This window comes from Stenella coeruleoalba (assembly GCF_951394435.1).
Source record: "Stenella coeruleoalba genome assembly, chromosome: 1".
In the NCBI taxonomy this organism is placed as follows: Eukaryota; Metazoa; Chordata; class Mammalia; order Artiodactyla; family Delphinidae; genus Stenella; species Stenella coeruleoalba.
In genome coordinates this window covers 80,273,041-80,287,929 of record NC_137169.1, presented here as the reverse complement: position 1 = coordinate 80,287,929, position 14,889 = coordinate 80,273,041, and the positions used below count along the sequence as shown (strand labels likewise).

The window sequence follows — 14,889 nt, the reverse complement described above, 5'->3', positions numbered from 1 at the left end:
AGGCCATGAGCCTCCTCTTGTTCTTTCCCCAGTGGTTCTCAAAGTGTGGTCCCCACCCCAGCAGCATCCTTATCACCTGGGAACTTATAGAAATGCTGGTTCTTGGGCCCACCCCAGACCAAGTGAATTGAAAACCCTGGGGTCCAGCCATCAGTGTTTTAGCAAGCACTCTAGGTGATTCTGTTGCTTGCTAACGTTTGAGAACTACTGCTCTAACCTATATGCTTAGAGTGGAAGAACTGAGGGCTTTCGGTTCTTATCCCAGCTGGTCTCATTACCTGTGAGGCTTCAAGCAACACTCTGATTTACCTACCACCGGAGCCTCAGTTTCTATAACGGCAGCATGAGGTGTTTACATTACCTCCCAGGTTCTTAGAGTATATTATTCTAGCTCTCAAAGTGGTTTGTCAATCCTTTCCTAAAATACAAATAAGCATGTGACTTCCCCCCTCCCCCAAACTTGCCAGGTTTCTACCCGGGGATTCCCCTTTGTGGTTTCCTTTCTGCTTGGCAGTTGGTGTAAGTTTTGATGCCAGGCATGCGGAAGGTCATTTGGGGGGAAAAAAAAAACCACACACATGCATGCACGCACAACAAAAAGTGATCAGCTTATTCACCTTAGTGACAATGGCAACTGGGACTTAAGCCCTTAACAACATCAACTTTTAAACAATTAAAGCTTTCCTGGTGGCTTTGGAGGGTCACAATGTGGGTGAGTGTTTTGTTATTTGTCTCAAATCTCACACCATTGTTAATTCAGGAAACCTATGCCATGTGCCTACTCTATTATGTGCCAGATGCACCCCAGGCCCACCTATGAACTGGGTATACGGGCCAGAGTCCCAGGAGGGTCCTAGTCTCTTGAGTTCCAGACTGACCTGTCCTGGGCCCATACATCCACCCTCTGATTCTTGATTAAGTTTCAGCCTTGCCACCCCAATATCATCTTCTGTCCTGTGATCTGGGGGAGGCATCCGCAGGGCTGCAGCTGCAGGGTGTGCGTTCCTCATCTGCTCATCTGGCAAAACCCTCAGCAGATGTGGAGGGGAGGCTGCTCCGGCGGCCCGAGTCGGCAGAGCCCTGGCCTCTTCTCTCTGAGGGGGTCTTTAGGGAAGAATACAGAATGCAGAGCCAACACTTTCTTGAAGCGAGCCTCCAAGCAGGGGCCTCGTGAACTCCTCTGGTCCCCTCTGTTCTAGGGGTGGCACTGGGGGTGCCATGGTGCACGGAGCCAGGATGCCACAATGTATGTTGTGAGCTTCAGTAGAGGGGAGGTTGCACAGTTGGGCAGGCAGGGGAGGGCACTGTCAACCCAATCTTGGGAACTCCCGGGCTGATTCCTCACTCCTAAGTGAGACTTGCATATGAATCTGAACCCTGGCGTGCTGTCCATTAAATGAAAAAGGCAGAAGTCTGTTTCATTAGAGTGCCAGGGCTCTGATTAATTACCCCTTCTGAATAAAGCTTGCTACACCTAGAACTTCCTTGACATTGGTCCCAGCTGTCACACTGCCAGCAGTTTCAAGTCCTGTTTAAACATTTAAACCACTAAATGGAAATCCCATCAGCCATGGTGCTGTGTAAGCATCATGTGCCGTTGGGGGAGTATCTTCAGACTGTTAGTAATTGCATCACTTTCCCTGGTGGAGGTGATGAACAGCCCTCAGCACAATCAGATAATGTTTATGAAAGCACCTTATAAACTGTAAAGTGCCATGTAAACATTCGCTGTCTGTGTCAGGATTATGGGAAAGAGTAGAGGTCTGCCCTCACTGTTTCCCTCAAACTGTTACCTTCAGCTTTTAGAGTATAAATTGCTTTGAGGGATAAATATGAAGGAATGATTAATTCTACACCGTGCACCAGAGAATTAGTTAGGTTGCTGGTTCTTCTATTAATTGAAGTAGCAAATATCCAAAGAGGAGCATGTTTGGGGATAGGGTAGGTCATTGGATTCAGTGTTGAGTATGCTGACTAAAATATCTATTGGATTTTTGGGTGGAAGGTGCTTGGTAGGCAGATGACAATGCAGGTCTGCAGCTCAGGAGTCATGATCTAGGTATAAATTGGAGCCGTGGGAGTGATTGAGATCATCTAGGAAGAAAACGAAATAAAAAGAGAGTTGAGGAAGGAACTGAGATTCTTAGTCTTGGTTTATATCAGGATTAACTATGGAGCTTTTCAAAAAGAAAGCTTCCTAGGTCCCACCTAGATCTTCTGAATCAGACTCTCTGGGGTGGGGTCCAAACAGGTGGATTCTGATATGCACCAAAGATTGAGGACCACTGGTGTTTAAAGGATGAGCAGACGAGGAACTAGTGAGAGGCTGAAAGGTAGGTCAGAGGAAATGGGTGAGGACAAAGCAGAATCAAAGAGAACAGGAAAGGAGAGAATTTAGACCAAAAGAGGCCACTAAAGTTGGTCAGTAGGAGGCCACTGGTGACCATAGAGGAAGCATTTCAGGACACAAGCTTGTGATTTCCTGTGTCCTGCACTTGCCCAGTGTCACTGTTATCTTCTCTCCTTTGAGTCTGGTTACCATGTAGTTCAATGTGTTTTTTTACTTTCAGATCAAGTGTTCCCTCCCACGTGCAACATAGGGAAGAATTTTCTCTCCCTCAATTACCTTGCCGGGTACCTTCAGCCCAAAGCTGCAGAAGGGTGTGTGATATCCAGCCAGCCCCGAGATAAGGAAGTACACATCATTGAGCTAATCACCCCCAACTCTAACCCCTACAGGTGAGTGTGAGTGTGAGTGTGTGTGTGTTGTGTGTGTTTTCTGAACTAAGAGATGAAAACAAAGATCTGATATGACTTGAGACAGGGAGAGGCTTAGCCCTCCCTCGTGTGAGGGGGAGGAAGCCACTGATGCTTTGGGTGAGATTCACAGAAGCTTTGAAGAAGGGAGTAAAGGTACCAGTGTCATATTTTATTTTCTGCATCTGTCTCTAGATCCCATATATCCCAGATGAGTTCTGAAGCCTAATTTGAACTTCTTGGTATAGTCGTCCATTGGTGTCTGTGGGAGGTTGGTTTCAGATCTCCCTCGGATACCAAAACCCATAGATGCTCAAGTCCTTTGTATAAAATGGCATAGTATTTGCATATAACCTACGCACATTCTCCTGTGTACTTTAAATCGTCTCTAGATTACTTATCATACCTAATACAATATGTAAATAGTTGTAAATACAATGTAAATAGTTGCCTGCATGTGGCAAATTCAAGTTTTACTTTCTGGAACTTCCTGGAATTTTTTTTTTTCCCAATATTTTCCATCCGTGGTTGGTTGAATCTTCAGATGTGGAACCTGCAGATACAGAGGGTGGACTGTACTAGTTATAGAACAGTCACTCTTACTCCATTATTATCTCCTTTGACTGAGGTTATCCCTGTTAAGAAAATTACAAAATGTGCCTTGTTGACATAATTATTATTTTGACAATATTATGTGGTTTTTTTTAATATTATGTTTTTTAACAGATTCCTGTTTATAGTGTCCTCAGAGCACTTTTGCACTCATAACTGTTTAAATCTGTGTGTGAATGTGTGTGTGTGTGTGTGTATCAGAGGAGTGGCCCTTCATGGTGACACACCAAAGAGCCATTAGATACCACTTACCTCTCTCTCTCTCACCCCCACCGTCCTGCCCCAGGACTGGAAATTTAACTCTATCAAGAATGATTGTGGAATTTAAGAAAGAAAGAAAGAAAAGGGAGAGTGTAGGCCTTTCTCCCACTTTCACCTGCATTTCATGGGGACTAGTGAGTTAAAATGTAAATTTATATTATAGAAGGATTTCACAGTTAAAATTCTAATGAAACTTTGATTTCAAAAGTGATTAAACTACCAATCGGTTTTGGTAGGGTTGGAAATGGAATTCTGTTCCATGTAAAGAATTTGTGGAAAATTAAAAGGGAATGGGAATAGAAGCGATCTGGCATATGTGCTTAGATATAAGCCTGAGGCTTCATTTGAGTACTGTATATCATTCATTTTACGGTTTACAAGTGTGTAAAACCAAGATGGAAATAAAGACTTTCCCCTAAATCCAGAATGACAGAGATGTTATTGTTTGGTAAAAATTCTCTTTTATACTGGATTCTTAGAAGTTTGGATTGTATTCATTAATTTTCCAGTAATCACTTGGTTGACCATCTGTTTTTTTATTTTAATAACTGTATATCCAGAAGTTTGGGAAAGTAAATGCAGATATGATTTTGTGACAAATGTTAATGGCTTAAGCACACCTTATATAAGTCAAGAAATTCTCTAGCCTTCTGCCTCTTATTTTATTCTGAAGCTTCCTCACTGCTTTACTGCCTCCCTCTTCCATCCACCCTGTCATCCCACTCACCAAACTGCCGCCCACTACTGCTCTGAAGGATTTTGAGCATAGAATGTTACACATCAAAGGTGCTGGAGGCTGAAAAAGCAGCAGTTCTGCTTCAGAAGTAAACTCTCCGGGTTTGTTCACGTCCATTTCAAACAGTGGCTGCCGCATCATACAGGGAAATCACAGAGAGATCAGCTCTGCTTTGCGTCCACCTGGAGGGGTGGGATAGGGAGGGTGGGAGGGAGACACAAGAGGGAGGAGATATGGGGATCTATGTATACGTATAGCTGATTCACTTTGTTATACAGCAGAAACTAACACACCACTGTAAAGCAATTATACTCCAGTGAAGATGTTAAAAACAAAAACAAAAAAAGTGGCTGCATTAAGTAACCACCTTTTTTTTCTTTTTTCAACAAAGAGAAAAAGTTTAGTGGCTAATTGTCCACAGGCATATTTTTCTATTGTTATGTAAAACCATTTTGTTATGTGTGCACTAACAATCTGTTTTGCACATGTCATTTGCCTGGGATCAACTCCAGCTTTTTAATCAACTGGCCAGACGCTGGAAACATGAAGACTTGGAAGAGGGGAAGATAGTTGCAACTTTCTGGCATTTGGGTCCTAACTCTGCCTTTGTTTTCCATTCACAGTGCTTTCCAGGTGGATATCATAATTGACATAAGACCTTCTCGAAAGGATCCTGAGGTGGTCAAAGATCTCATCCTGATCTTGAAGTGCAAAAAGTCTGTCAACTGGGTGATCAAATCTTTTGATATTAAGGGAAACCTGAAAGTTATCGTAAGTTAGTTAAGTGTTTCTTTGTTTTGATGAATGGTGGTAATTTAAGCTGTGTTTGTATTTTTGTGAAGTTTCTCTCTGTTATTTTTCACTTTATAAAAGAGGCTGCTCCTTGGCTTCTCCTGACAAGGGCGGGCGGGGTGGTAGTTAAAAACATGGTCTTTGGGGTCAGTACAGACCCAGATTTAAGTTCAGACTCTGCCATTTACAAACTCTGACCTTGGGCAAGCTCCTTAACCTCTCTGGACCCCACTTGCCTCATTTGTGAAATTCCTGGAATGTATTAGTGTGCTTCCCAGACTTAGTAAGTATAAAATAATGAACACAAGCCTTTCATGGCTGAGAGCCCTGTAGGGGCCTCAGTGTCATGGTCCTAAATTTCAGCTCTCACTTTGGGGTTGGGTACTGAAGGAAGCTGTGGGAAATCAGCTGACTCCAGCCCATTTTTCTTTTTGAGATAAATACTTGGTATTGGCATGTCTTTTTTGCTTGCTTCTAAGGGTGAAACACTGATAAAAGCATTATAGCCATGGAGAGGTTAGTGAGAGGATGCTGGAAAAGCATCCCCCAGCCTGTTCCCTAAGCATTATATTTCATGAAGGAAATATACTTAAGAAGTTTAGCTGGGTGGCATGACAGGCAAACAGTAGCTAGTTTCCTGAAAAGATGAATGTTGAAATTTGGTAAAATAAATCTTTTTCAAGTCTTTAGGGAGATAACTCTTTGACAGAACATTGGAGCAAATTATATTGAAAGTTAAAGAAGAATTGCCCCTCCTCATTTTTAAGAAGATAATCACCTCTTTAGCATCTCTTTCGTGGGCTCAAATTTTTGTGCATTTTCTTTTATAAAAACCGTGGCCAATTCCTCTTTCAGTACCTGCATTGAATCAACTGGAGTGGGTTTTACGTTTTCACTATTTGGGGAGAGGGATACCTTTGGCGTTGGTATTATTCATTCATGGCACCTTCCGTGTGATAATGCAGTGACAGAGCCAACGGTCCCCTGGGCAGCGTCATGTACAAGCATTTGCCAGGGGCATCGGGCAAAGCCATGAGCACACACATCATAATTTTAAAGTAATCATTTCTGGTTCCTGTGGGGTTGTTGTTTTTTTTTTTTTTTTAACTTTGAGAGGATCCCAGTGAGCCGTCATGTGTAATGGTGATACATTAATTTGGTATTGAGCACAGAGCCCAGCAGTGATTTTCTGAAGTCAGAGCTGTTTTGATTGTCTTCCGTGGCATGGCCTGAGGGGTGTTGGTGACCAGGGGTGTCTGCGGCCTTTGCTGCCTGGCACACCAACCAAATGTTTTTAATTTCAGAATAACAAAAACAGGAAAGGGAATCATGCTTTGAAAGGCAAAAACATACGGTACATTTTAATTCCCTGCTGGAGTTCTTGTGTAAATGTTCTTTTGGCCCTGACCCTTCAATGGCTCTTTCTCTCCCTGAGTATGTGTGCCTGGTCCATGGCCGTCCTGGAGTTCACTTTGAACATCCCCACTTCTCATATGAATCAGAAAGGCTAGAAATGAGATTGCTCATCCCAGTGCAAGATCTGTTTATATTGCTCTCCTTGGCCGTACTCCTGTTCCAGGCCAATTTTGGACAATGCATGACAACATTGCTAAACAATTAGGTAATGTTTCATGATGTTCTTTTTTATTCTCCCAACCAGTTTCATGCTTTGTGATTTCTTAACTGCTGTCTCAGATGTGAATTCTGACTGTGCTGGGAGGAATAGTTACCTGCTAATAAAAGGCTGCTAATAAAAGGGTGGAGTGGAAAGAATCCTGGCTTTGGGGCCAGAAAGGGCTGGATTCAAATCCCATTTCCAATTGCCATTACTCCCAGTTGATACTGGGCAGTCTCATTAAATTCTGGGTCTGTTTCCTTTCCTGTGAAATGGGTACGATGATAATACTCACCTAGAGAGTTCTTGTGAGGTTTAGCAGAGTCCATTCATTCATTCAACAAGTATTTGTTAAGTGTGTCCTGGGTATTTCATCTAAAGCACTCAGCATACTGCCTGCACATGGTGAGTTCTCAGCTACATGTACTACGTAGCTTCTGTGAGCCTCAGGTTCCCCTTCTCTAGAAAGGAATAGTAATGCCCAGTCCTTATATTTTGGAGGAGAATTAAATAACACATGTAAAGCTCTTAGCACAGTGCCTGCCATAAAAAGGAGGGTTCATCTTCCTTCTATTAACAACTCTTTAAAAGTTTGTCTGTAGGAGCAATTAACAAAGTGAAGACAAGGACAAATGTCCACTAAAAGAATTGTATGGAACTTGATGGGGTAAATTTAAAGAAGAGCATGCAGACATAGAGAACGGATGTGTGGACACCGGGCGGGGGTGGGGTGGGGCGAATTGGGAGATTGGGATTGACGTATGTGCGCTGCCATGTGTGAAACAGATGCTAGTGGGAACCTGCTGTACAGCACAGGGAGCTCAGCTCGGTGCTCTGTGATGACCTATATGGGTGGGATGGGGGGGTGGGAGGGAGGTCCAAGAGGGAGGGGATATATGTATACATGTAGCTGATTCACTTCGTTGTACAGCAGAAACTAACACAACATTGTAAAGCAACTATACCCCAATTAAAAAACCAAACCAAAACAAAACATAGGCGCGCGCGCGTGTGTGTATATGTGTGTCAGGAATGGGACCTGGGTAGAATGCACCCTCCAAAAGACAGGATGGTCCTAAGAGACACAAAGGGTTATGTGCTGGAGCCAGACGGGACTACTACAAGTGTCCACATTACATCGCCATGCCCAGCTCTGGCTTTTAATTCAGGGCCCTTATGGACCATGCATAATCACATTTTGGAAGAACCTCCAACACATAAAAGAATAGATGGAGATAACTTGTTAGAAATTTCCTGTTGTATTATTTCATATGGCCTCAGGGCTTCAAGTTTGGAAATAGTGAGTTTATTCTTAGAAAAGACATTTTTTAATCCCAGTGGGAATATGCACAACTCTCTGCCTAACCCGTCCCCCAGATGCCCCCTCCCAGACATCAGCAGTTTTGATGCAGGTGTGTTGGGTGGTGGGAGAGAGGGGAAGCCACTCAGACTCTACTTAGCTCATCGTCCTTTGTGAAGATACGAGTGGGAGATGGCGGTGGTATTTGAGACCTCCTTGAACACTCCCATAGGAAGTAGCTATACTGAGGCCTTGAAAAAGCCTGGGGACTCCCAGAAATACAGGATGAGGAATTCACTCATTGCCGGGAACCAACTTGCCTGCCATTGTCCCAAACCTTGCTGCTTTACGAATGCGTAGGTAGATTTCTAGCCTTGTAAGTCACGAGGTGTCATGAGTATGAGTTGTACTGACAGCTCCTAGAGTTAATGTGGAAAGGTGGAAACAAGTCATTCCATATTGTTACAAAAAGGATAGGTGGCAGTTATGATGATAGTATTCTGGAAATACAGTATTTTCTCAGCTGTCCAACAACATGAAAGACTAGTGCAGATGAGGCCAAGCGGTATTGTTTAGGCCAATGTTGCAACTCCAGCCAGTCAAAACAACAGGCTACCTTGAAAGGCTGGAAGAAGCTGTGCTGAAGAAAATGCTATTGACTCAGTGAATAAGAAGTTCTAAGAACAAATTGGATCCTTCTTTACTTCATTTTAGTTTCCTTCTTTCCTTCCTTCCTCCCTCTCTCCCTCTCTCCCTTCGTTTCTTCTTTCCCTTTCCCTAAGGAATTTTCTCTGAAGGAGTTTTCTCTGAATCCCAGTAAGAATAGAATAATCCAAACCTGTGAAACTGAGGTTTTTTTTGCAAATGGCTACAGAACTTGGTTAAAGCTCTCTGTGGTCCCTTGCATGCATCACTGTGACTGGCCAGTCTGGCAGTTTTTCCTCAGATAAGCACTTTGGGTAGTAGAAGAATATACCGGGTGAGATCCTTTAAGCTTTGAATTGAAAATGTGTGTCCTCAGCCAATATCTCACAACCAGAGAGGCCAAGAGAACTTAGAGGCTGTGAATCTTCTATGGTTTTACAGTGGGAAAGGATTAATATTTAGTCATGTTAGGGGCAAACAGAATGGGAAACAAATGGGGAATTTAGGAAAAATGCTGCATGTATGCAGAAGAAAATAATTGGGCATGGAAATTAAAGTGATTTTTATATGGCATGAGATGGCATAATCTGCCTGCTGGAAGGGCCTTCCAGCCCTGTTGGAGCAGTTGTTGAAAATGTGGTGACTTCCCTTTGGGGTGCCCCCTGCAGCATTCAGCTCCCTCACCGTCTGAGAAGATCACTGCTGTAGGATCAGAAGGTGATGTGAAATTTACCTTCCATGTCCTTGTTACTCAGAGTCCTTTTATATCCTTTCCTGGAAAGATTTCTGTCATTCAGTTTTAAGTTTGTAACTGATTACCAAGTGAAAGTTAATTTTAACAGTTACTTGTACTGCCGGATAAAAATATTGGTACTATACACAATGGAATATTACTCAGCCATAAAAAGAAATGAAATTGAGTTATTTGTAGTGAGATGGATGGACCTAGAGTCTGTCATACAGAGTGAAGTAAGTCAGAAAGAGAAAACAAATATCATATGCTAACACATATATATGGAATCTAAAAAAGGTTATGAAGAACCTAGGGACAGGACAGGAATAAAGACACAGATGTAGAGAATTGACTTGAAGACACAGGATGGGGGGAAGGGTAAGCTGGGATGAAGTGAGAGAGTGGCATGGACATATATACACTACCAAATGTAAGATAGATAGCTAGTGGGAAGCAGCCGCATAGCACAGGGAGATCAGCTCGGTGTTTTGTGACCACCTAGAGGGGTGGGATAGGGAGGGTGGGAGGGAGACACAAGAGGATGGAGATATGGGGATACATGTATAAGTATAGCTGATTCACTTTGTTATAAAGCAGAAAATAACACAACATTGTGAAGCAATTATACTCCAATAAAGATGTTTAAAATATATATGTGTGTGTGTGTATATATATATATATATATGTACTTAGAGGGATGGTAACTTAATTAATTAATATTTTAAACCATAAAATCTGAACATATTCTGTTAATAGAATTGGCAGATGTATACAGTTACAGGCTTCCTAAATTGATCATAAATTATAGATGAAGTATGAACATTGACTGTTTGACTGTGTGGAACTCAGTAGTTTACAAAGGTGGGATAGTCTCCACAGTGAAGTAACTAAGTTGTGCCTTCTTTCATTTAACTCTAGGGTATAGGATTTGGGGAAAATATAACATGTACACCTGTATACTTTATATATAATTTTAAATAAAAATAAGGAAAAGTTTGGTATCATATTTGGTGTGTGTGTTAATAAAATTTAAACATTAGCTCTGTAGTGACATACTAGGTATGCTTATGATAATTAGTTTATCAACCAATGACAAAAATGATTATGCCATTTGTATTAACATAAGCAACCCAAATGGTATAACCAGTCAGCATGAGTTTCTTAATCTGCTGTTAACAGATTTTCACATCAGTATTCTCAGCCCAAGGAGAGTAGGGATCAAAAGAGGAAATAGTTCTTTCATACACAATAGAGAATCTATTTGTTTCAGATATTAAGGCACTGTTTAATTTCATACACTCATGAGTGAAATTTTACTATTGTCTTCAGGCTCCTAACAGTATTGGCTTTGGGAAGGAAAGTGAAAGATCCATGATAATGACCAAATCAATAAGAGATGACATTCCTTCAACCCAAGAGAGTCTGGTCAAGTGGGCTTTGGACAATGGCTGTAGTCCAGTAACATCATACACAGTGGCTCCTGTGGCTAATAGATTTCATCTTCGGCTTGAAAACAATGGTAAGTATGATTTTTTTTTTTTTTTTGTATAAAAAATATCCCCCAAATGAGTTTTCCAATGAGGAACTCTCATTTCAGCTTATATGGTGCTGTTTTTCTGTTGCAAATTTTAATGATTCATTCACTACTTTTCACTATAAAGCTTAAAGTTATATAGAATTGTGCTAGATTATTTTGGGGAAATTATCTTTAATATAGATTTTTTTGTAACAGAGTTGATTGCGTGTTGGAAAACTTAGTTATAGATCACTTTCGCCGTGCTTATATTAAGGATAAATTATCCTGGGTTCTTTTCTCAGAGGTACCTAATGATCACTTTTGGCTGATACACAGAGGGGCTGGGCCTGCAGGAGAGAAGTCTTAGTTCAGGCTGGATCTTATAGGAAAATAGTCATGAGTACTCGTGCTTTCGCATACTCATCCAGAGGGAATGCAGGAGTTATTATCCCTCTTTGATGGAGGAGAAAGCAGAGGCTTAACAAGTTCTTAAGGTTCTCCAGAATCTGATCGGTAGTAAGACTTGAAACCCAGGTTTTCTGATCCCCAGACCTCTTGCTTACCACACAGTACCACTACTGAGTGCAGTGCCGGTAGAATGAAGGTTAGGAGTACAGGTTCAAGTCCCAGCCCTGCCATTTGTTCACTGTTTGGAAGTTGCTTAACCTCTGAACCTCAGATTCCTTCTCAGTCATATGAGTGAAACAATAGGCCCACCTCGAAGGGTGGTTGTGAAGGGTTTTTTTAAATCAAAGTACAAATTAAAAACCTCCAAACCTCTGACTTCTTTTGGACCCATACACTGTGCCATCCTTTTCAAAAAAATAGTATCTAAGGAGAGCCAACATCCACTGTCATCCTCATTCCCAACTCCCACAGAGATGGATTGACCTCAAGCATACGTCGGTTGGCTTTGGATAGTAGATGTAGAGAATACTGGGAAAATATTTTTTTCTTTAAATTGTTGAAAATATGACGGAATAATGAGTATGGATTGTATGGAAATATGTCTCTCCCTTTGAAGGAATAACTGTGCCTAAGCAGCTTTTTCTTTCTTCCTTTGGGACTAGGTTCTAAAAGGCCAGGGTACCCAGATACGTGTTAGAATTTAGCGCTCAAAAAGGAGGTAGCAGGGCTTCCCTGGTGGCGCAGTGGTTGGGAATCCGCCTGCCGATGCAGGGGACGTGGGTTCGTGCCCCGGTCCAGGAGGATCCCACGTGCCGCGGAGCGGCTGGGCCCGTGAGCCACGGCCGCTGAGCCTGCGCATTCGGAGCCTGTGCTCCGCAACGGGAGAGGCCACAGCGGTGAGAGGCCCGCGTACCGCAAAAAAAAAAAAAAAGGAGGTAGCAAAATCATTTCAAAATACCAATACTGTTTCAAGAAATCTTTAGAGAAACTGTTCTAAAGAATCTCTAGATTCAAGGAAAGTATTTCATTGGCATTTGAATGGAATAATATTGTCCCACATAACTTATTCAAATAGTAGATTTGTATAGCTTGAAGGGCCTTAGAAATCATCTAATCCAGTGGTTCTTAATCTTGGCTCCACATTGGAATCACATGGGGAGCTTTAAAACATAATGATTTAAAGAGAGTTCAGTTTTTAATTGGCCTGGGATGCAGCCTGAGCTTAGGGATTTTCTTTTTTAAGCTCCCACAGTGATTTTAATGTGCAGCCAAAGTTGAGAACCACTGATCTAATCCAACCTCTTAATCTTAAAAATTGGGAAACTGAGGCACAGAGAGGTAGACCACTTACCCAAAGCCATTCAACCAGTTAGAAAGAACATCAGCACTAGAATTCAGGCTTCCAGGCTCCTCATCTCTTTTATACATTGCTTGTTAAGAGTAATTTTACACATGCCCATTCGTTGCTAATTTTTCCTGTTCTTGCCTCTAATGATATGATTGTGGCCTTGCAGCAAACACTGATGATGTTTTGCCTTCTTCTCTTACCAGCAGAGGAGATGAGAGATGAGGAAGTCCATACCATCCCTCCTGAGCTACGGATCCTGCTGGACCCTGGCAACCTGCCTGCCCTGGACAACCCCCGCATCCGGGGAAGGGGAGGCCAAAACGGAGGTTTCCCCTTTCCCTTCCCCGATATCTCCAGGAGAGGCTGGAAGGAAGGGGGAGAAGATGGGATCCCTCGGCCAAAGGACCCTGTCATCCCCAGCATACAACTGTTTCCTGGTCCCAGAGAGGCCGAGGAGGTGCAGGGGAGCATGGATGTTGCCCTGTCAGTCAAATGTGACAACGAAAAGATGACTGTGGCTATAGAAAAGGATTCGTTTCAGGTGGGTGCAGTGTCTTAAAGGAGAGAAGGGAAGGCTACCTCCCTCCCCATCTTGCCTCAGCCTGTGTTGGTTATTTCCAGCTCTTTCACTTTTGAACTCCAGAGATTTGATACTGTTTTCTCAGTTGGATGGGCTCACTTCCCCTTGGCTGTGATTCTCACCCGGTTCCTGTTGTTCTCAGTGAGGGGGGTTCCAGATCCTTGTGTGTCAATATTTTGCTATTGAATTTCCAAGGCCAACAAACACAATTCTGGGGCTGTTGAGAGATGGTAGGCTGAAAGGAGGTAAGGGGGGAGGGGAAGTGCAGGCCTCCAGCAACTTGGAAGGCCTGGACTTGCAACTTGGAAGACCAGGCAAAATGTGTTAACTGCATGCTGTAGAATGGCCTGTGGGTCCCCCTTCATGTCTTCGGTCGTTGTTGTTTCAGGCCAGAGGCTACTCTGGGATGGAGCTCACCCTGTTGGATCCCACATGCAAGGCCAAGATGAATGGCACCCACTTCATTTTGGAGTCTCCCCTGAATGGCTGTGGGACTCGGCACCGGCGATCAGTCCCTTACGGTGTGGTTTACTACAACTCCGTGAGTGTTCTCCAGTACAAAGCTTTCCCTTTGCCAGAGCCTTGCTGGGTGTTACCTTAAAATTAGTCTTAAGACTTCTAGGAAAGTGAGGAGGGTCTGAACAAAGCCAAGTGTCAGTTCTCAACAAAATGGGATGTAGTATGACCCCGAACTCTTTTATTTGTTTTGTTGGTGAGTCTGTGGGCGTTGGGAGGCCCTGTTTTCTCGGCTGGAGCATTTGTGGTGATCTTTCCCACCCTTCCTTCCATCTCCTCTTGGCAGAGTTTCACTGGCAAGGTGATTATGACTTTTTTCTGGCTAAGCTGCAGGCTCGGATGGCCTGGTCCACAGAAAGATAAAATCCAAGCCCTTGGGCTATGAGTGAGCACCTCCATACAACTGAGCTAACCAGAGCCGTGGGCTCTCTGGCCTCCTCTGAGTCTTGTCTAGAAGTAGGAGAACTTCTCCCTCCCTCATGAACAAAAGAACCAGAAGAGAGAAGTCTGAAAAGGTCATTCAAGAAAGTGTTAAATCTCTCTCCATCTCTAAGAAAGACCCTAAATTGAAGAAAATCTTCCATTTTTGAAGTTACCCCGAGAGAGATTCCACAGATTCCCCCAATGATAATCCATTGCAATAGCTACCCTTCACTTTCCAGACATGATTCTTGTCAGAATCTTGTCAGAACAGATTCATCTAAATCTGTTCTTATAGAGATGGACACTTAACAGTGAATGTTGAAAGAATTTGAACATGAAATTTCAAAAGAACTTTAAAGTGATAATTTTGCAATTTGAGTTGTACTTTGGATGGTAGAAATAGCTTGGACATGGTGTGTGTGTCTGCACTCAGCGCCTACCCCAGCTTTGGCTTGGCATGGGGAGACCCCGACTCCTCTGTTTATTCCACTGCCAGTCAACAGATAGGCTCAACCTAGCCAGAGAAGAGACTGGCTCTCTGGTCAGTGTGGCTCATGTGGAGACTGACTGTCCTGTGAGCCAAGGTTATGGTTCCTCAGACAATCTTAGAATGTTTGAGCTGGAAAGAGCCCTAAGCTGATCTCATT

At 42.9% G+C, this 14,889-nt stretch overlaps 1 protein-coding gene across 8 annotated transcripts in view; it reads left to right on the top strand.

The window, feature by feature from the left end:
* The window catches only part of TGFBR3 (transforming growth factor beta receptor 3), a 205,164-nt gene that overhangs the window by 155,131 nt on the left and 35,144 nt on the right, over nucleotides 1-14,889 (top strand). For 5 of the 8 annotated variants that reach the window (XM_079902219.1, XM_079902215.1, XM_079902213.1 and 2 more), the window contains 5 exons: nucleotides 2,571-2,739; nucleotides 4,990-5,137; nucleotides 10,781-10,970; nucleotides 12,927-13,264; nucleotides 13,692-13,844. In XM_079902219.1, coding sequence (XP_079758345.1) covers nucleotides 2,571-2,739; nucleotides 4,990-5,137; nucleotides 10,781-10,970; nucleotides 12,927-13,264; nucleotides 13,692-13,844 — 998 coding nt within the window. The remainder of the gene's footprint in view (nucleotides 1-2,570; nucleotides 2,740-4,989; nucleotides 5,138-10,780; nucleotides 10,971-12,926; nucleotides 13,265-13,691; nucleotides 13,845-14,889) is intronic. The other 3 variants (XM_079902220.1, XM_079902214.1, XM_079902217.1) reach the window with 1 other exon arrangement.